At 31.8% G+C, this 24,334-nt stretch overlaps 2 protein-coding genes across 2 annotated transcripts; both read left to right on the top strand.

Annotated features, from left to right (window-relative positions):
- Positions 1–9,498: 9,498 nt before the first annotated feature.
- Positions 9,499–15,136, top strand: LOC124897629 (suberization-associated anionic peroxidase-like). The gene is made up of 3 exons (XM_047410669.1): positions 9,499–9,832; positions 11,442–11,639; positions 14,386–15,136. The coding sequence occupies exons 1-3, from the start codon at positions 9,587–9,589 to the stop codon at positions 14,944–14,946; spliced, it is 1,005 nt and encodes a 334-aa protein (XP_047266625.1). The 5' UTR covers positions 9,499–9,586; the 3' UTR covers positions 14,947–15,136.
- A 4,889-nt stretch (positions 15,137–20,025) lies between these two features.
- On the top strand, positions 20,026–23,649 carry LOC124897628 (coniferyl alcohol acyltransferase-like). The gene is made up of 2 exons (XM_047410667.1): positions 20,026–20,593; positions 22,396–23,649. The coding sequence occupies exons 1-2, from the start codon at positions 20,159–20,161 to the stop codon at positions 23,386–23,388; spliced, it is 1,428 nt and encodes a 475-aa protein (XP_047266623.1). The 5' UTR covers positions 20,026–20,158; the 3' UTR covers positions 23,389–23,649.
- The last annotated feature ends 685 nt before the right edge of the window (positions 23,650–24,334 follow it).

The raw sequence follows: 24,334 nt of genomic DNA, 5'->3' as shown, positions 1-24,334 counted from the left end.
AAAACCAACCTGGAATTCCTAATTTCTCCAGTGACTTAGTCTCCTTTCATGCTTCAATTCACACACCTAGAACTTTTAATCAAAAGGTCTCATTTAATTGAAACAAGACTCAAAATATGCCTACAACAGGCAAATATTGCAAGAAACCTAGGCACACTATTGAGTCATGTTATAGACTTCATGATTCCCAGCTGATTTCAAGTTTTTAAAGAATAAGAAACCAACTACTTCTTATGTGTAAATGGTACATACTATTGGCTCTCATCCATCAAGTGTCACATCTACTTCCACTGCATCATCTTCATAAAAATCACCTTATGGTTTTACTAAAGAGCAATATAACCATCTCATGACATTGTTTCAACAAGCTCAAGTATCCTCACGTAGTCATGAACAATAACCTGCTACTGGTGAATCATCCAGTTCTATAAATTTTGCAGGTTTGTCAAATAGCTCTATATTTACTTCTGATGGTTATAGTGTCCATAGATCCTCAGACTTAGGAATAAATCCTTGGATTTTACACTCAGGTGCTTCAAACCATATGACTCCCCACAAGCATCTACTACACAATTTACAACATCTTCCTGTTCCTTTCTTAATCACTCTACCCAATGGATATAAGGTAAAGTGATATCCACTGGTTCTCTACATCTGAGAGATGATATCACTTTACCAAATGTCCTGCTAGTTCCTTCATTCCATTTCAATCTACTTTCTGTGTTTCAACTCCTTAATCAATTAAAATGCTTAGCAGTTTTTTCCACTTCTATTTGTCACTTGCAGGGCCCTTCTCTGAAGAGGCCATTAGAAATTGGTAAAGCTTCAGATGAATTATATTACTACTGCACTGGGAGCACTTTATCATCATTTTCTACTCCTTCTTCTTCTGTTTGTTCTAATATTCAAAATAATGTTCATTCTTATAATGATAGCAATCTTGTTATGTCCTATAATTCCACTTACAATAATAATAAAATGGATCTTTTTTGGCACCAAAGGTTGGGTCATATTCCTTATCACAAAATGAGATTTCTTCCCTTCTTGCATTCTAAGCTACCTTCTCAACAAAATTTTTTATATGATATTTTCCCTAAAGCAAGATAACACAGACTTTCTTTTCCGCATAGTGATATTCATACCACAGTTCCTTTTCAACTAGTGCATATAGACATATGGGGTCCTTACCACACTAGAACTTACAATGGTTTTAGATATTTTCTTACACTAGTTGATGACTTCACAAGAGTTACTTGGACACATCTTCTCTCTTGTAAAAACAATGCATTATCTATACTTAAAGCCTTTGTTTCCACGGTAAAAATGCATTTTCATACATCTGTTCAGTCTTTTAGGTCTGACAATGCCTATGAATTAGGTAGTAGTGCAGAAGCTACTTCTTTCTTTGCAGAAAATGGTATTCTTCATCAGTCAACCATTCCTCACACACCACAGCAAAATGGTGTTGTGGAAAGAAAACACAAACACTTACTTGAAACCTCTAGAGCTTTACTTTTTCAATCCCATCTCCCTATCAAATACTGGGGTAATTGTGTTTTGACTACTACCTACCTTATTAATAGATTACCTTCTTCAATCTAAAACAACCTTTCACCTAATAAAAAGCTCTATGGAACCCCTCCCTCTTATGATCATCTCAAATCATTTGGTTGTTTATGTTATGCCCATTCTTCCACTGTTGGGAAAGATAAATTTCAACCCATATCTTTAGCTTGTGTTTTTATTGGGTACCCTTGTGGGAAAAAGGGGTACAAACTGCTCAATCTTACCACTCACTCTATCTTCTTCTCCGGCGATGTCATTTTCCATAAATATTTCTTACCTTACTCCTCCTCTTCTATTCCTACTCCCTATTTTGAACCTAGTGTCTCTATTTTAGATATACCTCTACCTTCTTACACTATCTCTATTCCTGCCACGTCTTCTTCTCCCTCTAATCAAAACCATCCTCCTTTTGTTGTTCCTCCAGTCAGAAGGTCCTCCATACCATATGTCATCCCTTCTTACTTGTATGATTATGTCTGTACTTCAGTATCCAAGGTTTCCTCTGTTGAGTATCCTGCACTTGAACTCAGTATTATCATCAGGCTATTTATTATCCTGCCTGGTAGGATGCCATGCTTCAAGAATTCCATGCCCTTGAAGCAAATCAGACTTGGGATATAGTTCCCTTGCCAGCTCATAAGAAACCTATTTCCAGTAAATAGTTCTACAAATTAAAAACAAGTCTGATGGTTCTGTGGAAAGATACAAAGCAAGGTTGGTTATTAGAGATGATACCCAATATGAGGGTGTTGATTACACTGAGACCTTCTCCCCTGTGGTCAAATTCACCACTATTAAAGTTCTTCTATCCATTTTCGTTAAGAGAAAATGGACTATTTATCAACTTGATATGAATAATGCTTTCCTTCATGGTGATCTCCATGAAGAGGTTTACATGAAACCTCCTCTTGGAGTGACACTTTCTTCTTCTGTGCCTACTTCTGCACCATTGGTCTGAAGTTAAGAAAGTCTCTCTATGGTCTCAAGCAGGCCTCCAGACAGTGTTTTTCTAAGCTGTCTGATGCATTATAACTTTGTGGCTATTCCTCAAGTAAGAATGACTATTCTTTATTCACCAAAAGGGTTGATGGATCTCTTACTGTCTTAGCTGTTTATGTTGATGATATCCTACTTGATGGGGATGATATATCTGAGCTGGATGAGTTAAAATTGTTTTTGGGCACTCAATTCAAGATCAAGGATCTTGGTTTAGTCCATTACTTTCTGGGTTTGGAAATATCTACTCATCCTCAAGTCTACCTTATGACTTAGCAAAAATTTGCCTCTGATCTATTGGCTGAATTTCATTGTGATCAGTTTTTCCCTGTATCTTCTCCCCTTGATTCTTCTCTAAAGCTTACTAATGATATGGGGGACCCACTCACTAACCCCTCCACTTTTCATCATCTTGTTGGCAAGCTGAATTTTCTTCAAGACAAAAGGCCTGACATTTCATATATTGTTCAACATTTGAGTCAGTTCTTACAGGATCCTCAAGTTTCTCACCCTATGGCTGGCATTCATGTCTTGAAATATTTGCTTAATGCTCCTGGCCTGGGTTTGTTGTTCAATAATTCTTTGGACTACTCTTTGTTGGCTTACTCTGACTCTAATTGGGCTGCGTGTGATGATTTACACCGCTCAGTCACTGGTTTCCTCATTACTTTGGGTGGCTCTCCTATATCTTGGAAGAGCAAGAAGCAGCCTACCATTGTTCTTTCATCTGTTGAGGCTGAATATCGTGCACTCCGCAAAGTTGTGTATGAATTATCATGGCTGGTACGTTTCTTACATGATTTTGATGTTGATGTTTCTAATCCTGTTCCTGTGTTTTGTGACAGTCAGGCAGCTCTTCACATAGCTCGGAACCCAGTTTTTCATGAGCGTACCAAGCATATAGAGATAGATTGCCATTTTGTTCGTGATTATGTTTATTCCGGCCTTGTCTCTCTTCAGTTTATTTCATCTGCAGACCAGTTGGATGATGTTTTCACTAAACCTCTCCCGGTTCCTGCTCATCATAGCATACTAAGCAAGCTTGGAGTGCTCATCACACCCTCCAGCTTAAGGGGGGTGTTGGAGTTACGTAGAACACATGTATATTTCGTATGTATATTTTGTATCACAATGTATACTGTTCTTAGTGTCCAATTGGTTTTAGTGAATAAACTGGGCCAATCCATTAATGCATCCGATTGGGCCTATTCGTTTGTAACCTTCTCAATGACCCGGTCCACTATAATCAAGTATAAATAATAGAGGACCCAGTTCTAGATGATTCCAAGGGAAATAAGAAAAGATTTTTCCCTCTCTCTCTTCGTTCATTCTCTGAAAATTAGCTTAAGGTTTTCATTCCAGTTCATCAAATTCAACTTGATTTCGAGCTTAAAATTAAGAACGGAAGAACAATATTTATCATCTCCACCACAATTTTTTGTTATGTATCTACAAATTAATCTAGCTTATCCATATAGTTATTGGTTCTTTTGTAATTGTTCTTTTTTTTTTTTTTATGGTTCTTGCTCAATGTCTGGTATTCATCTATTGTTGAGATGAATAATTGAGATGATTAGTATCGGAAAGTCTCATTTTGGAGGTTAAACGCTTCCTACTAAAATACGACTCTATCCTCATAACTCAAACCAGAAACTTCTGGTTAAAGATGAAAGAACGATAGTTACCATCTATCAGTAATGTAGTTTTGTGTATTAATGGTTCGTTTAACTCCGGATTTAATGGACATTTCAAGAATGTGGTTGGAAGAAACTCTTGCCAAATTGTAATTAGACTCTAATTAAATCCATGTTGAACTTTGTTATATATATATATATATATCTAAAAAATAATCTAGCTTATCCATTTAGTTGTTGGTTCTTTTGTAATTGTTCTTTATTTTTGGTTCTGCTCGATGTCTGATATTCATTTGTTGAGACGAATAATCAGGATGATTATTAGCATCGAAATTCTCATTTTGGAGGTTAAATGCTTCCTACTAAACACGACTCTATTATGAGAATTCATATTTAAAACCTCTGATTAAGAATGGAAGAAAGATATTTATCACCTTCACCACAAATTTTGGTGATTTTTTAGTAATTGTGTTCATCCCATCATTAATGTGATTCCTCTAAAATCTCATAATATTGAAGGAAAGCCATGGAGTAACTGGTAAAGTTGCTGTCATGTGACCAGGAGATCACGGGTTCAAAACTTGAAAATAGCCTCTTACAGAAATGCAAGGTAAGGCTCTGTATAATACAATAATAGCCTTGTGGTGGGGCCCTTCCCCGGACCCTATACATAGAGGAAGCTTTAGTGCACCGAACTGCCTTTTTGCCTCTAAGAGCTCATAATATAACATTTTGCTATAACTAGTAATATTAGTTTTGATGGAGATCGTTGCTTGAATGATATGAAGTTTTGTGCTCTTGGTTCATTTGAGTCCTCATTTATTTTTTTTTAGTTTTTCATCTGATGTTTGGTATCTATTTCTGAGATCTTAATATTTGTAATTTATGCCGAGAAATTACATTTTAAGAATAAAGCACTCCTATCAAAGAAGACCTATTCAGGACTCGAACCTTTTTCTAGTTATTGGGTCTATAGGCTCGAGTAATTCAAGTTATCAAAAACGATATATTCAAAATTCGAACTTGAGAGCTTTGAGGAAGAATGAAAAATCAACCAATTATTCAATATTTGCCTTGTGTAATACATTGGGATTATTTAGCTATTAGTGAGAAGGATATGGCTCTAATTAATATGATGTTAATGCATTGAATTGAGTCAAAGTGTGGTGATCAAATTAAAATCACCAAAGGGAAAGGGAAAATATCTGAAAAATCTATATATATAAGCCTATATACTCCTTCCGTCTCAAATTACCCGTCTTAAATTTTCTAATTTGATTTTTCATTTTACTTGTTTTTTTTCATTAATCAAGAAGAGACAATTTTTTTCCATGTTATACCCTTTGCATTAATTACTTTTTCTTTAAATTAAAATGTAAACATTATTTAATAGGGATACTATGGTAAACTAGCCATGTTGTTAATTATTTTTCTTAATTAATGTGTCATCTCAATTTGGGATGGATAATTTGGGACGGAGGGAGTATGTAGGAAAAATAACATAAACATACACCTCAACTTATCATATTTACACAAATTTTCACCCTTACAAAGTAATTACAAAATTTTTATCTAATTATGTATCTTCGTTGGATATATCGGGAACTAATTATGTATCTCGACAGACCCAAAATCAAAAAAATGTGTATCAGGAGCTAATTGTGTATCTCGACAGACCCAAAATTGAAAAAAAAAATATCGGGAACTAATTATGTATCTCGACAAACCCAAAATCGAAAAAAAAATATCGGGAGATAATTGTGTATCTCAAAAGATCTACAATTGAAAAAAAATGTATCGGGAGCTAATTATGTATCTCGACAGAACCAAAATCGAGTTTTCAGTAATTATACAAAATATCGTAGCTATAGGTATTTGTCCTTAGCCACATACCATGTAAAGTCTGTAGCTAATTTTTAGTTACGTCATTTCTTGCTACGAATGCTACGGAAAAAAATTGATGGCTAAAGTATTTACCCATAGAACTTTTCATGTTTAGCTACGACATATTCTATAGCTATACATGCATTTTCTTGTAGTGAATTGATCATATGTTTTTTTTTTACTGTTTTGTTTCTCATGTTCTATTTTTTTTTTTAACATCCTATTGTTGCACTAATACTACAAGCAAAAAAAGAAACAATAATAATAATAAAGTCAGTATAATTTCATAACGTAATGTGAGGTCTAAAAAGAATAAAATGTCCAGAAACCCTACCTTTACTTGAGAGTTAGATCAAATTATTTTTGATAAACCTTCCGATGGGTAACTATGGCACTAAATTAGTAATATTAGTATTACTATATATGTAAATTGTTCTAGTAAATATTTAGTAATATTAAAGGCTACTAAATATAGGATTTGACATTATATCATACTCCCTCCGTTTCAGAATAAGTGAATTGTTGGGGTACTTATTGGTATTTCAAAATAAGTGAATCATTGAATTTTTTTTCAAATTTACCCTTATGATTTGACAACCAATTAACTTTTGAAAAGGTATTACAAGGTCAATTTTTTCTTTTTTAGGGATAAAAATGGAAAGTTGTGTTAAATTTATGTCTTTAATGCTTTTTGCTTAATCTATGTGTCAAAATCTAACAATTCATTTATTATGAAACGGAGGGAGTAAAACATATGTAACTTGTTCTAGGAGAACTTGTAAATGTTGGAAAAAAACAGCACCATGAAAGCAATGTTGATATATATATATATATATATTGACATTTTAAAGGTAAATGATTTGACATATCTCTGTTGATATTTTTAAAATTTTTGAGCAATATACAAATACAAAACAAAAGACTCAATATACGTAACTTTTCTCTCTCTATATATATATCTGTTGTTTTTTTAAAATATTTTGTTTCTCATGTTCTATTTTTTTAACATCCTATTGTTGCACTAATACTACAAACAAACAAACAAACAATAATAACAATAACAACATACCAGTGGCGCACCTAAGATGAATTTTGGCGTGCACTGACATTAGTTAAATGTGACGCAAATTAGGTATAATTATATAAGGTATAATTATATAAATAATATGTAAATATTTGTATAAGACTTACAAAAAAACCCAGTAAATCAAGAAGATAGATTGGTGCTTTAATTTTCAGGCAGAACTTTAAAGTTTTGGGCGTCAATATGTGTGTTCGGACCTCTCAGGCACCCACGGCCCTTAAATATTGGATCCGTCATTACAATATATCCAGTATAATCTTACAACGTAAGGTCTAAACAGGATAAAATATATGCATACCTCAGAGTTAGATCAAATTATTTCTGATAAACCTTCTGATGGTAACTATGGCACTAATACTAAAGGCTACTAAATATACTATTTGACATGCATTATATCATACTATATACTCCTGCCGTTTCATTTTGTGTGTTTTCATTTTCTTTTTAGTTTGTCTCAAAAGAATGTCACATTTTCTTCTTTGGTAACTAGTTAAAGATACAATTTCACTTTTACCTTTATTGATCCACTTAAGTAACGATAGTAGTAATCTATTTTTTAATAAAGGAAATTTTGGAAAATATCATCAAGTATTTAAAAAAAAAAAAAATTTAACTATGTATTCGATTAAAATATGCCACATAAAATGAGACGAAAGGGGTATGTAACTTGTTCCAAGAGAACTTGAAAATGTTGAAAAAACAGCACCATGAAAGCAATGTTCAAAAAGTCAATAGACAAGATTTAATAACTCAAGATTTGGAGAAATAAAACGTATGTTACATTATCTTCCTTCTATAAAAATTTTTAAAAATATCCTACTTTTACAGTATTTGACTTTTGACATATATATGTTGATATTTTTAAAAAGTTTGAGTAATACAAGATACAAAACAAATAACTCAATATATGTAACTTTTCACTTCTATTTCCTATTTCTAAAAATATAAAATTATATCCTTCTTTGTTTCAAATTAAATATTTTGTTATTTAATTTCATACTGTATAATAAGATAATAACTAAAAGTGTAAATTGATTTTATTGATCAATAATGAAACTTACAAGCAAATTGTTGAGTAATTCAGAAAACTTAGAGTTGATACACCTTTGTCGTCCAACAAATAGAACAAATTTATCTTTCTTTCTAACGGACTTTCATTTTTCGAATTAAAATATATTTACCTTATTTTTCAATTAGAAAATTGTCAAGTGACTTTTAGAAAATCATTTCCCTTTTATTTATTTAAGGGTGGCTTGATCTAGTAGATGATTTTCAGTAGGCATCCATAAAGGTGGCTATTTATTTTATATTTATCAATTTCCAACAATAACAAGAAGACATTTTACTATATGTTAAAAAGTTGAGATTTATAAATAGAACTAATATTTCAATACACAAATAATTCAGTATGTTGAAATTTTTCAAAAGTAACATGCTTTAACATGGGTCAGAAAAGGAAAAAAATTGATCACATAGGAAAAGTCCATTTCAAACCCAACCACTCTTAGTATAGTAAAATCATATTTACAAGACAAATAATGTATCCAAACATTGACGGCAGAGGCAGATTCACAATTTAAAGTTTATTATTACGCTTGTGTTAAACTTCAAATTACGATAGGCAGTAGTAACTGGTTTTATAGTAAATGACTACATTTAGTAATAATTTAGTAATAATTTGATTTTAAAATATCTATTTTATCCTTAATGAAATGATTTGTAGTGACACAAATACCTATGTCTTGTTTTAGATCACAAGTTTAAAAAAGAAAATTTATTTCTTAAACTCTGTGTCGAGTCAAACTACGTTACATAAATTGGGGGAAACTAACATAAACATTCACTTTAATTTACCATATTTACACAAATTCACACCCTTACAAAGTAATTGTAAAAATTTCAACTAATTATATATCTCCGTTGAATGTATCGAGAGTTAATTATGTATCCTGACAGATCCAGAAAATTATTGGAAGCTAATTATGTATCTTCGTTGAATGTATTATGTATTTCGATGAATCCAAAATAGGAAAAAATGTAGCCGGAGCTAATTATGTATCTTTACAAAGGAAGAAATGTATCTTCGTTGGATGTATCGTGAGCTAATTATGTAACTCGATAGATCCAAAATTGAGATTTTCAGTAATTATATGAAATATCAAATTTTTTTGTAATTAAACTCCCAACTGTTGGAATTTATATTGTTTGCCAATTTGAAAGTTTCTTAACATGTGTATATCAAATCCAACCACTCTTATTAAAGTCTTTTTCTAGCAATATCATGTTAACCAAAAATTGACTAATAGGCAATCCAAATATCCTATTTAAAGGACCCCAAAACACACAACAAAATCATCCCAAAAAAAAAAAAAAACTAAGTTTTCCTAATTAAAATCTTTAATTTTCACTTATATCAATTAGCATGGCATTTGGTGCAACTCATTTGAGCTTGACACTATGTCTTGTGGCTCTAATTGTTCTTGCGAAAGCAAACTTTGATGAGAAAATAGAGCCAGTTAACAATATTTTGGAGCAAAATTCAGACATGTTATCTCAGGAATTTTGCATAATCGCGGCGGTCGGGTCAGTTGTGGGTGAAGCCATCACGAGGGAGAGGCGAATGGGAGCGTCTCTCATTCGCCTCTTCTTCCATGACTGCTTTGTTGATGTAAGATTTTAATTTATGTGACGTAGTTTGAATCAATATGGAGTTTCAAAAAGAAATGAGTTTTTTTTTTGCAATTGTCATCTTAAAATGTCAATGCATGTGTGCAATTATAAAACTTAAGGGTAAAAATAGAAAGTGCAATGTTAGTTATCTTCAAATATAAAAGTTGGGAAGGATGGGGTGTAAGAGTAGAAGTAGCGGCGGATCCAGAATTTAGGGATAGTGGGTGTTCGGGAGGTTCGAACACGTATATTGATGCGAAAGCTTTAAGGTTCTTCTTGAAAATTAATTAAAGCACCCGGCTATTTTCTTGGTTTACTGGGTGCATTTCTATGCTTTTCTAAGTCTTATACAATTTTTTATATAATTATATCTAGTTTACCTCGAATTTAACTAGTGCAGAGCACCAAAAAAATTGTCATAGGTCCGCCGCTGAATAGAGGTTGTTTTGGATATACCTCGACTCAAATAAAACGTATTAAACAAGTAGGGAAAAAATATCATTAGCAACACAATCAATATGAAAAACGAAGGAAAGAAAACAACAGATAATAACAAAATCAAAATCCAAGAAGGTAGGAGGACAAAGAAAAAATTGTAACATTGATTATATTTAAAAATAAAAAATAAAAAAAAATAGACGTGTTACTACCTACTAACTTTTAAATGACAGGATAGCATACACTACATTAATTTCTTATTACAATAATTATACGTCTTATTTTTCAGATTACTAATTATTTTTTCGCCTTTTAGGTAATCACTCGATAGCACAACGTATCTTTTAGATGAGCTAATAGCGTAAAGTTTCTTGCAATATATGAAAACATGCATGTACCTTTTAGTATCAATAATGTTTGAGATAAGCATTCAGTGCACTCTAAAATTATGGTCAAAGTTGTTACAACACACTTCAATTTCACAAAGGTCTTATTACCCTCCTGAAGTCAATTTTAGTGTGTGTTTTTCACCCTTTTATGTTGACGTGATACTTTTATTACATAAAAATAAGGTCCACGTCAAAGATGTCACATCAGCAAGGTCAGCTCAAGCAAATCAGTAGCCTAAGGCGAAAATCAAATGGAGGCCTTAAATTTTCAAGAAAAATTATTTTTTTTATAAAATCTATATTTTAAATTCTAAGATGCAAAGTTGTAAATATTATAGTCGATTTCTTCTAATAATTTTATTTTGTTAATATAACTAATGCATTTAATCTTTCTTGAGACATACCTTAAGTACATCAAAATTCTTTACTTTTATATTATAAGTTTATTTTTTCTACAAATAATAGTTAATAATTTTTTAATAAAAACCTATAATCTATTATTGTCAAAAAAAAAAATGATGCCCCTCAAATTAGAGGGCCTTAGGCGGTTGCCTTTTTTTTTAAAAAGGATTGAGCCGGCACTGCACATCAGCTAAAAAGATTGACAAAAATACATTAAAATTTAGTTTGGAGATAATAGGACCCCTGTAAAGATAGAGTGTATCATGACAAATTCGATCATAATTTAGGAATACTATATGCTTTACTCATAATGTTTTTTTTTGGCCTAACATTATATTAATTTATGTTATGATTTTTTTTATTTTTTTTTTAAATTAGGGATGTGATGGTGGTATTCTTTTAGATGATATTCCTGGAAGATTCCAAGGTGAAAAAACATCACCACCAAATAATAATTCAGTAAGAGGTTTTCAAGTAATTGATCAAGCTAAACAAAGAATTAAAACTATGTGCCCTGGTGCTGCTGTTTCATGTGCTGACATACTTGCACTTGCTGCTCGTGACTCTGTTGCTATGGTAAGTTCATTACGATCGAGTTTAAGTTATATATACTGACTAACCTTTAAAAATAAAAAAACTATCTATTTTAATGTTTATATATTACAGTTTAGTTTAAGTTATATGCACTGATCGCCCTGTAAAAAGATATTCATCTGCTTTAGAGTTTATTTCTTACGATTTAGTTTAAGTTATATGCATTGACTGACCTGTAAAAATATATTCATTAGTATTAGTGTTTAGATATTACAGTTAGTTTAAATTATATGCATTGACCGACCTGTAAAAAAGATATTTATTTGTTTTAATGTTTATATGTCATGATTTAGTTTAAGTTATATGCACTGACCGGCTTGTGAAAAAATATTTATCTGTTTTAATGTTTATATATTAAGGTTTAGTTTACGTTATATGCATTGACCGACTTGTAAGAAGATATTTATCTGTTTTAATGTTTATATCTTATGGTTTAGCTTAAGTTATATGCACCGACTGACAAGGCACAATGTATAAATATGCTTTTTAACCTGTACTCAGATGACAAATATGATCTTCAACTTAGAATGTGCACAAGTAGATACATAAATTTGTATAAAGTTGAATAAGTAGACACATATATCCTACGTGGCATCCTATGTGGTCAATTCTTGTCCTACACGGTGTCCTATGTGTATTATACCGCTTGGGACGCGTGTGTTTACTTGTTCAACTTTATATTAGTTTAAGTGTCTACTTGTATACACCCAAAGTTGGAGGTCATAGATACGATTTGAGGACAACTTAAAGGGCATATTTATGTATTATGCCTAAAAAAATATTTATCTGTTTTAATATTTATATCTTACGATTTTTAATTTATTTAAAAATGAATGTTATTTTTATATACTTAGTGAGTTTTTTTGTTTAGCATTCTCATTTCACCCTTTTTGATGTTCGTTATCTGTATTGAGATTGTACTTGATTGAGATTCACGTCGTGTAAGACTCAGTTAGAGGGGGGTCTCTAGAATCGGAGACCTCTAATTATGGATCGAGGAATTCTCTCTCTCTATATATATATATCTTTGATCCCACCATTAACTCTTGGTAGTTCATTTTACCCTTAACCATACTTTTATATAGAAATGATATGGTCAAGGTCTAAAAGTCATGATCTATATACTCTAAATATTCAGTCCAATTACGAGTTACGACACAAAATATGATCGAAGGAGTACTATTGAAGCAATTAAATCACGTATGACAATATAAGGTATAGTGTACAAATTATATATCAGTATATATAATTTAAATCTTACTAAAATCATGAGAACATATATATATATATATATATATATTCATTGTAAACAATGTGTCTTTTAACTTTTTTCCTTCAAATATTTGTCTAGATAATATTTATATATAAGTAAATCTAACTTTATATTACTCATTGATTATATTCAATAATACTTGTCTCTAATTAGCACACATTTAATTAAAGTAGGTGTTGGTGGTTATGATGAAGCCAATTGCAACACTACATGTAATAAATAATAATGCACATTTACCTAACCCAAAAGAGAAATTAAATAACAAACTTAGCTTGTGGAAGTCACAATCTTGTCTAAATTTTATCATTTTAAAAGTGGACACAAAATTTCTTGATGTTGATTTGAAGTGTAATACTTAGTGAGTTTCATTTTAGTTGGACACATTTTATTTTATACGGTAATTAAAAAATTATAAATTAAAGAGTAAAGCATCTAGTATTCCCTGAACGATGATCATATTATAAACTCCAACTTTACAGGAGTCCTATTTCCCTTGAACTTATTTGTAGCGTATTTTTGTCATCTTTTTATGCTGACATGACACTTTTTTAGCTGGCGTGACATCTTTGATGTCGAGCCCATTTTTATGTAAAAAAGATGTCATGTCAGCACAAAAGGATGACAAAAAATACTAAAATTGAGTTCAGGGAGGTTAAGACCTCTGTGAAGTTGGAATGTGTCGTAGCAACTTTGGTGTCATAGTTCGAGGAGGTACTGGATGCTTATCTCTAAATTAAACGATGAAATTTACAATTTTGTTCTTTATTCATATTAACGATATTCATTGAGCATTGGAATGGATATTGGAATGGTATTTGTTTACATTTAATGTGTACTATTAATTATAAGGATAAAATAATTAATTTTTTCCTGATTTATTAAGTGATCAACTAATATGAGATATTTATTTTTAATAAGATTACCAACTAAAATGAGACAATGGAGTATATCTTCAAAGTATTTTTTTTTTTTTGGAGAGATATAATCAACTCATAAAAATTAATTACAACAATCGTTTTCATGATATTAATTAGGTCAACTACTTTTTAGAAGAATTTTTCCTCCATCGAAACTATATATTTTCAACGTTTATAATTACGACTCAGTCCCAAATACCCTTTTTTTAGGTCATCACTTAGATTTGTTTCTATCTTTAATAGTTTTTTTAATATAACTCTTGGTCTAACAAAATATTAAAATGTAAGTTTGCTCAAAAGGAATTATTAGACCGTGGCTAAAAGGTTCATAAATTGCAAATAAATAAATAAATAACTGGATTTGCCACTGATTATAAAATTCTCATTATTTATGTCGCTTCATTTAGTTTCAATTTAGTTCGACCCATTGTAAGTTCACTAAGTGCACGTCTAGCTATCTAAATTCATTTTTTTATTTATATCGCTCGATTTAAGCTCATTTTGTTAGTCGGAATTTGTTACAATATTTTATCGACAGTTAGGAGGGATGCCGTACCCTGTGAGACTAGGCCGAAGAGATGCAAGGACCGCGAATTTCACCGGTGCATTAACCCAACTTCCGGCCCCATTCGACAATCTCAATGTCCAATTGGGGAAATTCAGCGCGAAGGGACTATCCGCTCGGGAAATGGTCGCGTTAGTCGGGGCCCACACAGTAGGATTCGCGCGATGTGTGACATTATGTGACGACAGGAACATTAATCCGGCCATGAAACCGACACTGAGGTGTGGTTGCCCTGTTAGTAGCAACAACACGAATTTAGTACCGCTGGATTTGATGACTCCTGAATTTTTCGACAAGTTTTATTACGAGGATTTAATCCGAAACCAAGGGCTTCTTTTTTCGGACCAAGTTCTGATGGGATCCAGTGCGACTGCTGATGTTGTTCGGACCTATAACAGTAACCCTGGTCTCTTCTTACGCGAATTCAATGCTGCCATGACGAAGATGGGAGACTTGCCCCCATCTCGTGGAGTTCAGTTGGAAATTCGCGATGTTTGTAGCAAGGTGAACGGTAATTCTATCACGGACATGTAAAAAAAATAGAAAAATAAAATCTTTAAAATTTCCACATTTCATGTTCAAGAATAAGAAAAAACTTATGGATTATTGATATAATCTATAGTTTGTTGTTTAATGTAAGATGTTTGACTTTTATATGTACCCTTTGTCTTTAATTTTGGTCATGTACATGTAATACAATTTAATGGAAGAGTTTTTTTCCATATATAGTGGCACTATCTTAATAGTAACTATATTGTTTGCTATGAAACTATTATAAGTCAAAATAAATATTGCAAAAGTAGTTCTAATATGTCTGTCTAAAAAAAAACTTTATAATTGTAATGTATGTATCATACATTGCATATATTATATAGTAGTTCATACTTTAAAATTAGTTTGTATATATATATATATATATATATATATAACTATGACAATAGAATTATAGAAGCGCGAGGTCTAAAGAGCGTAGAGTGTAAGCAAATCTTGCCCCTTCCAATAAACAATTTCTTTCGCTCCCGAATCCCAATGTTTTTTTTTTTTTTTTGAAAAATAACATAAACATACACCTTAGCTTATCATATTTACACAAATCTCCACCCTTACAGAGTAATTACAAAAATCTCAACTTATTATGTATCTTCATTGGATGTTTCGCGAGCTAATTATGTATCTCGACGGACCCAAAATCACAAAAATGTATCGAGAGCTAATTATGTATCTTTATAAATAAAAAATATATCTTCGTTGGATGTACTATGTATCTCAACAGGTTCAAAATCGAAAAAAACGTATGGGGAGCTAATTATGTATCCTTACAAAGGCAAAAATGTATCTTCGTGGATGTATTATATATCTCGATAAATCCAAAATCGATAAAAAATATATTGGGAGCTAATTATGTAACTTTACAAAGGAAAAAAATGTATCTTCATTGAATGTATCGGAAGTTAATTATGTATCTCGACGGACTCAAAATCAAGATTTTCAGTAATTATATAGAATATCGAAATTTATTCTAATGGCCCAAATAAAAGGATGTCAATTGTCATGCAAGATCATGTTCAAAGCCCAAATCTTTTTTTCTCTTAAATCCAAACTGTCCAAGGCCTAAAAATTGTATATATTCTTGTAATTGGATCACAATCCAAAAATAGAAGTAATTTACAAAAAGGGTAAAATTCAGAAATAGCATACTTATCCCCTTAATTATGAGTTTCATAGCAACAGTTTCATAATTACATAATATAGCAAGTTATATTTTATATTTTTGCAAACTGTTGCTACAAAAATACATATGATTTTTACTGTCTTTATGATCGATATGTATTTTATATTTTTGCAAACTGTTGCTACAAAAATACAAATACATATGCTACAAAATGTAATTTGACAAAAGTATTGTTATTTTTTGTAATTTAATACTTAAGTATGCTACTTTGTGTATTTTTCCCTTACAAAGAATGACCTTGAAATTAGCGTGGGGTTGAGCTTTTAATCCCAATTTTCTCATACGCAAAACTTCAAGGTCAAAAGTCAGAAGTTCGATATATGTGGAAAAACTAGTTAAGTTTAAAATTTTATCCATGGGACAAGCGGAGTGAAAAATTAGGTGTGGAGGTCGCGGATAAGGGTAGAAGGCTAGGGTGAGTGCATGGGTTGTAGCAAGTGGTTAGGAGAGTCCCTGTTTAGCCGGGTTAGTAATCGTCGGACTGTGTCAATAGGTAGGAGCCGCTAGTCAGGAGAGTTTGGGTGTGGTGGGTGGCTTTGGTCTGTGAGTGTAGGTTACTTCCAGGCGGGTGTCCTATTTCATATTTCTTATTGCTTATTGCTTATGACTCTTAGTTCTCCTATTCTGTATTGCTTTGAGTTCTATTTTACTATTTCTGATTCTTTACTCCTATTAAGCCACCCATCTTGCTTCACGTTTCATCACGACTTTGTTTACTATTCTTTATCTTGAGCCGTGGGTCTATCGGAAACAGCCTCTCTACTTCTTCGGAGGTAGCGGTATGGACTGTGTACATTTTACCCTCCCCAGACCCCACTATGTGGGAATACACGGGGCTTGTTGTTGTTGTTGTTTGACAAGTGGAGTGAAAACTAAATTCTAGGCTGGGAGGTATATCATATGGTATATGTTCATTTCAGTGGCGGACTCAGGATTTAAGGATCGTGAATCCGCCACTGAGATGAACATATACCATATGATATAACTCTCATGGATGCTCGGGAGGTTCAAGCACTCATCGCCCAAAGCTTTAAGGTTCAGACTGAAAATCAAAGCATCCTGCTATCTTCTTGATTTCGTCGGTGCTTTTTTTTTTTCATCTTATACCAATTTTTATATATTTCTTATATAAGTATACCTATTCTACGTCGAGTCGAGTTTAATAGGTGCTGAAGCACCGCATTTTTAAACCTAAATCCGCTCCTGATTCATCTGAACGCATTAACTTTGATACATACCTTGTATACGTATCAAAGAATTCATTAAGTATAAACAACAAACCAAGAACTCAATAGATCAAATAAATTATTATAAATTCTTTTAATAAAATTCATAAAATTAAATTATGGATTCTTTTTTCTTCACAATATTGGACTACTATTAAGATGACACATGTCCAATTAAAAATTAACATTTTTAATTGTTAGTTGTTGAGACTTCTAAATCTTTATAAAACGTGACAGTTTCTAATATGAAAATTAATTAATTATAAAAACTTTATATTAATTCAGCTGGTAGGCTGCTATCAAACAGCCTATTTTCATGCTTCACTTTACTCCAATACTCTCTCCGTCTCAAATTAATTGTCATATATCTCTTTTTAAAAGTCAATTTGACTTATTTTTAATACGAAATTAAATTAGATAAACTCAATATTTAATGTTTAGAATTTATATATTCAAAACTATATTATAAAGTACTAAAAATTAGTAGCGCAGTCAGAATTTTTACTAAGGGGTTCAGAAATAAACATACAAACAAATCAAAGAAGTTTCAACATCTATTATATACACATAAAAAATAATTTTAACCATATATAAATAGTATAATTTTTCATCGAAAAATGTTCAACATCTATTATATACACGTAAAAAATAATTTTAACTATCTATTAGATCTGTCGATATGGGTCGGCCCAGCCCATTCGGATTAGCCTACACGGGCTTTGAATTTGACGGGCCAAGCCGGGCTGGCCCATCAAAATGATGGGCCAAAAATACCAAGCCCAAACCGTTACTCTGTGGGCTGGGGGTCGTACGGGTCAGCCCTCCTTTTAAAAAATAATGTTTTATAATTTAATTTTAGAATGTTAATAAACATAAATATTACCAGACAATATTACATAGTGTTAATACTTGTTAATCAAGTTTCCAACACCTCAAAAAATACTCCTAACAGCGAAATTAAATAACTTTTGACATGACATCCTTCGAACCAAATAAAAATCTAATAAACAATCCAAATAGTTGCATGTATTTGACTTATGGGCCGATCCACGGGCTAGCCCAACCCACACTGCTCAAGCCCAACGGGCCACGACTTATCCGGGCCGGGCTAAAAAACCTTGTTCTTAAATGGGTTGCAAAAATTGAAGCCCAACTCCATCAAATTATAGGCCGGGTAGGCCCACGGGCTAGCCCAACCCACATTGCTCAAGCCCCACGGGCCACGGGTTTATCCTGGTCAGGCTAGAAAATCTTGTTCTTAAATGGATTGCAAAAATTGAAGCCCAACTCCATTAAATTAGAGGTCGGATTGGGCCGGCCCAACAGGCCTGGCCCATATTGACGGCCCTACCATCTATTATATACCTTCGCCAAAGGGTAGCTCCGCCCCTGCTAAAAATTGTAGCTTCTCTCATATTAAAACGACAATCAACGTTTACATAATCTGAATTTTGAAAAGCAAAATATGACAACTAATATGAAACAAAATAAGTATTTAATTATTTTCTCATGATCCTTTCTATAATTACATCGACAAGGATAACGGGTTACTAAAAACAACATATAAATGACTTGAGCTGTACAAACTTTACCTAACCAATCACAAATAGAGAAGAAACCTTAAATAATATAAAACTACATATAGTACCAATAATTTACTTTATTGTGTGACAATCAATCATAGTTTCTTATTACTCAATCTTTTTTTTTTTTTTAAAAAGACACATTTCTATATTTTTAAAAATAATCAACTTTATCCTTTTCTTTAAATCATTATTAATAAGGAGTTTTTTATAAACATACAAATGTTATTGATATTCATAACATACGTATAGTGATATGCTTTTACCAGATGTTAAAGACTATAAATTTCAGAAGTCTTCAAATTCATTATTAGATTACTTATATTTGCAATTTCCCACCTTCATGTATATTAGTTGAAATAGTAACATTATTTTTGTGGCACTATATATTTACTTGTTCAAGAAATAACTCTTAATTATTTCCTAACCACTTGTTGTACCAATGCATAATAATTCCATGTTCTTACCAATACTAATTATATTATCCCACCCAACATTGTACCTTATAATATGGATTAATTTAACTTATATATATACAGAGAATATATAAAGTAATTTGCTTACATATTTGTATTAATAATTAATTCATTAAATATGTATATATATTTAATTATGAATCCATTAATTAAAATGAGCTATGAACAAGGTTGACGACTATCAAGTTTCAAAATCTGACTTCGCCTCTGGACTTATAATATATGTATGTCTTATTCTTCAAACGGAAAAGGGATAAATATATCTCCGAACTGCAATAAATAATATGTATATATCCTCCGTCATACTTTGGATACATATATGTCCCTACCGTTAGTGTGAGGGGCATATACGTACCATTTTATTAACGGTAGGGGCATATGCGTATACCGAAAGTAGGACGATGGGTATATACATACTATTTATCATAGTTCGGGATATATTTATCCTTTTTCCGTTCTTCAAATTACTAATCAAACTTTCTATGATTGGTTATTTTTATTTATCTTTTAAACAATCTTATAGTATAATTAAAAGGTCTTTAACCCTATATATATATATATATATATATATATATATATATATATAAATTAAACTCTATAAATACAACTCTCTCATCCATTTATCCATCACACTCTAAAGCAAATCACTTAAAACTATATATCAAGAACCTTTTACACTTCTCAATTTCTCCAACCCCCCACCCCCACCCCCGCCCCCCACCCCAAACAATGTGCAAAAAGGAAATGAGTCCAAAAGAAAACTTCAATGTGATAGTGAACAAGACTGAAATAGTAGCAGCAGTATTGCCAATACAAGAACATTGGCTACCATTATCCAATCTTGATTTACTCTTACCACCATTAGATGTTGGAGTTATATTCTGCTATTTAAATCCCATTATTATAAATAATTTAGAATTTAACTCAATAATAAAAATTCTCAAAACATCTTTATCTGAAACATTAGTTTCTTACTATGCATTTTCAGGTGAAATTGTTCAAAATTCCTCCGGTGAACCGGAGATTTTATGCAATAATTCTGGTGTTTATTTTGTTGAAGCTTTTGCTGATGTTGATCTTAAAGAGATTAATTTTTATAATCCAGATGAAAGCATTGAAGGAAAATTTGTTCCTAAAATAAAGCATGGTGTACTAGGGGTTCAGGTAATTAATATATATGTCTTCATGCAATTTATTTTTGTCCATGCATGCATGTGATGAGCCGGGGTCTATCGGAAACGGCCTCTCTATCTCACATTTGAGGTAGTGGTATGGACTACGTACACCTACCCTCCCCAAACCCCACTTGGTGGGAATATATACTCATGCATACATGTGTGATGATCTTGTTAATGTCCCAAATGAACAAACACAGTATTGTTATAATGTTGAAGTGTGTGATCATTTGATTTAAAAGATCAAGTAAAACCTCTAGTACCCTCTGAATTATGATCAAATTTGCTGCGACACACTGTAACTTTACGGGTGTTGATCTATTACGCCCCTGAACTCAATTTTAGTGTATTTTTGTCACCCTTTTATGCTGATCGTGACACCTTTTGTCAATCTTTTTAGCTGACGTGACACCTTTGATATGGATCGCATTTTATGCCATAAAGGTGTCACGTCAACACAAAAGAGTGAAAAAAATACGCTAAAATTGAGTTCAGGGAGGTAATAGGACTAATGCGAAATTAGAGTATATCGTAACAACTATGGTCATAGTTCGATGGGGTACTAAATGCTTATCTCTAAAAGATCCATTTATATGTGTAACAATGGACGTATAATTAAGGGTAAGAGTTCGATCGAACTAGGTATTTTTAACGTAAATCTTTAGAAATCCATTTAATATGAATAATATAGGGATTTATTACTCTATGTAATTTAGAATCTAGTAACTCAAAAAAAAAAAAAAACTAAAATTTCAAGCGCATAAACTTCAAATCCTGATGGTGCCTCTTTAGGGACCTGATTTTTTCTCAAGGGACATACACGCATACATGTAGTGTGTGACTATCTCATAATCGAACAATTTAAGCTAATTAAATTATTTGATTGAATACATTTTTATTTACTTAATTAATCATGTTGTCAACAAAAATATTCAATCTTGATTGTTGAGAAGGTGATCCCAAATTCACAATGTTTAAAAATAAATGTTCTGAAATTTGTGATATATTAAATATACAAAAAGACAACATTCTTTTTTTAAGAAATTACTCTCCCCGTCCAACAATATTTCACTATACTAAAAATAAATGTCCAATAATATTCATCCAGTTAGAAAAAATAATGAATAATTTATCGATTTTGTCCATTTTACCCTTGCTATTAGATGTTGTTCATTATCCAATACGTTTTTCAAAGTAATAAATTAACTATATTCAAATGATGATATGGTAAAATTACTTCTATTATTTATTATTTCCGAATCTGTATGTGTCTAGTTAATAATGAACCAATATTGTAAAAAATAAGGAGTAAGAAAAATATTTCACGTAAATTGAGATTGAGGAATTACTACTCTGTTTTTGAGTGATGAAGGTTGATAACCCTTAAAACCTAACTTTGTCCTCTTGTTTTGTTTATTTAATTTATAGCAATTTTATCCAATATATTCAACAAATATATATTTTTTTCTTTGTAAAGATATACATAATTAGCTTTTGATATATTTTTTTTGATTTTGGGTCTGTCGAAAAAAAATAATACATCCAACGAAGATACATTTTTTTCTTTGTAATGATACATAATTAGCTCCTGATACATTTTTTTCGATTTTGAATCTGTCGAGATACATAATTAGCGCCTGATACATCCAACGAAGATACATAATTAGTTGAAATTTTTATAATTACTTTGTAAAGGTGAAAATTTATGTAAATATGGTAAGTTAAGGTGTATGTTATGTTATTTTTCCTATTTTATTTATAACAATTTTACCCAAATTTTTTTCAATGTAGGTTACACAACTCAAATGTGGAGGAATAATAGTTGGTTGCACATTTGATCATAGAGTTGCTGATGCATATTCAGCCAACTTATTTCTTGTGTCATGGTCTGAATTAGCTCAATCCAAGCCACTCTCTCAGCTCCCATCTTTTCGACGATCGCCTCTTTTTCCGCGACATCCTGGATACTACGATGGCTCAGTTGATGGCTTATACGTACCAATACCTATCGTACCTCTGAGAAAACTCGAAACCCTGAACCCTGACGATCAGGTCATAAGTAGAATTTACTATGTCACGGGGGACAAAATCGGGCACATTCAATCACTAGCCAATTGTTGTGACAGAAAGGGTGCGAAACGGTATCAGAGGTCTAAACTTGAATCGTTCAGTGCTTTCCTATGGAAAACTATTGCATGTGGAGTTAATGTAGAAACTTCGAATTTCAAGAATTTTAGGTTTGGTATCGTGGTCGATGGTCGTACCAGATTGATGAGTAGTAATGTCGATGATGATGATAATCGAGGTAAATGGGTAAAAGGGTATTTCGGTAATGTTCTGTCTATCCCATTTGGAGAGAAAAAAATTGATGAACTAAAAGCAAAGTCATTGGATTGGACCGCGAATGCAGTTCATGAATTTCTTGATATCGCGAAAACAGAAGAGCATTTTCTTGGGTTGATCGATTGGGTCGAGGCACATCGACCCAAACCATCCATGGCTAAAATATATGTCACGGATGACGATGGACCGACCGTCGTAGTTTCATCAGGGCAACATTTTTCATTCAAAATGGTTAATTTTGGTTGGGGTGACCCAATCTTTTGGTCATATCATTTTCCATGGGCTGGAAAATCAGGATATGTAATGCCAATGCCAAGCCCAAAAGGAAATGGAGATTGGATTGTATATATGCATCTCTTGAAATGGCAAATGGAAATTATTGAGGCTTCTGCTTTCCACGTGTTTGAACCCGTGACTGCAAATTATCTCAATTTGATCTGACTGTAGTCCGTCCAGAATAACTTTAGTCATCGGGCCATATTCATCTATCCTATCTAAATAATAATGTGTTTTTATTTTGTTTATCGTCATGTGAATATGCAAAAAATAATGTTATTTAAACATATGTCAATTCTTATTTGAGGCCAAAACTACTTTAGTCATCGGGCCACATTCATCTATCCTATCTATCTAAACAATAATGGGTTTTTATTTTGTGTATTTATTTATCATCATGTGAATATACAAAAAATGTTGTTTATACATATGTCGTTCTTATTTGATATATACTTCAATTTGATTTGGCTAGAATTTGTCCAGAACAACTTTAATTATCAGGCCACATCCATCTATCCTGTCTGAACAATAATGTGTTTTTATTTTGTTTATCATCACGTGAATATGCAAAAAAAAAAGTTATTTATACATATGTCATTCTTATTTGATTTGACTATAGTCTGTCCAGAACTACTTTCGCCATCGAGCCACATTCATTATCCCACCTATCTAAATAATAATATGTTTTATTTTGTTTATCATCATGTCAATATGCAAAAAAATGTTATGTATACATCCGTTCGTATTACTGTAATCCGTCTAGAATTACTTTAGTCATCAGGCCACATCCATCTATTGAATCCAAACAATAATATGTTTTTTTCTTTTGCTTTTTTAATTAATTAATTTATTTATTTATCGTCATGTTAATATGCTAAAAATGTTATTTATAGATATGTCGTTCTTATTTGATTTGACTATAGTCCGTTCAGGACTACTTTAGTCATCGAGCGACATCCATGTATCCTATCTTAACAATAGTAGATTTTTACTTTGTTTATCGTCATGTGAGTATGCAAAAAATGTTATATATACATATGTCATTCTTATTTGATTTGACTGTAGTCCGTCTAGAATTACTTTAGTCATCGGGCCACATCCATTTATTGTA

Source organism: Capsicum annuum, chromosome 4 (genome assembly GCF_002878395.1).
Source record: "Capsicum annuum cultivar UCD-10X-F1 chromosome 4, UCD10Xv1.1, whole genome shotgun sequence".
Classification (NCBI taxonomy): Eukaryota; Viridiplantae; Streptophyta; class Magnoliopsida; order Solanales; family Solanaceae; genus Capsicum; species Capsicum annuum.
Note: the sequence above shows the minus strand (reverse complement) of the source record. Positions and strands in the feature narration are given on the sequence as shown.

What these genes read in the sequence shown, in the direction of transcription:
- LOC124897629 (XM_047410669.1), top strand. Translation starts at nt 9,587, where the DNA reads ATGGCATTTGGTGCAACTCATTTGAGCTTGACACTATGTCTTGTGGCT. An exon ending in TCCATGACTGCTTTGTTGAT is followed by an intron (nt 9,833 to 11,441) that starts GTAAGATTTTAA and finishes TTTTTAAATTAG; the next exon opens with GGATGTGATGGTGGTATTCT. An exon ending in CTCGTGACTCTGTTGCTATG is followed by an intron (nt 11,640 to 14,385) that starts GTAAGTTCATTA and finishes TTTTATCGACAG; the next exon opens with TTAGGAGGGATGCCGTACCC.
- LOC124897628 (XM_047410667.1), top strand. Translation starts at nt 20,159, where the DNA reads ATGTGCAAAAAGGAAATGAGTCCAAAAGAAAACTTCAATGTGATAGTG. An exon ending in ATGGTGTACTAGGGGTTCAG is followed by an intron (nt 20,594 to 22,395) that starts GTAATTAATATA and finishes TTTTCAATGTAG; the next exon opens with GTTACACAACTCAAATGTGG.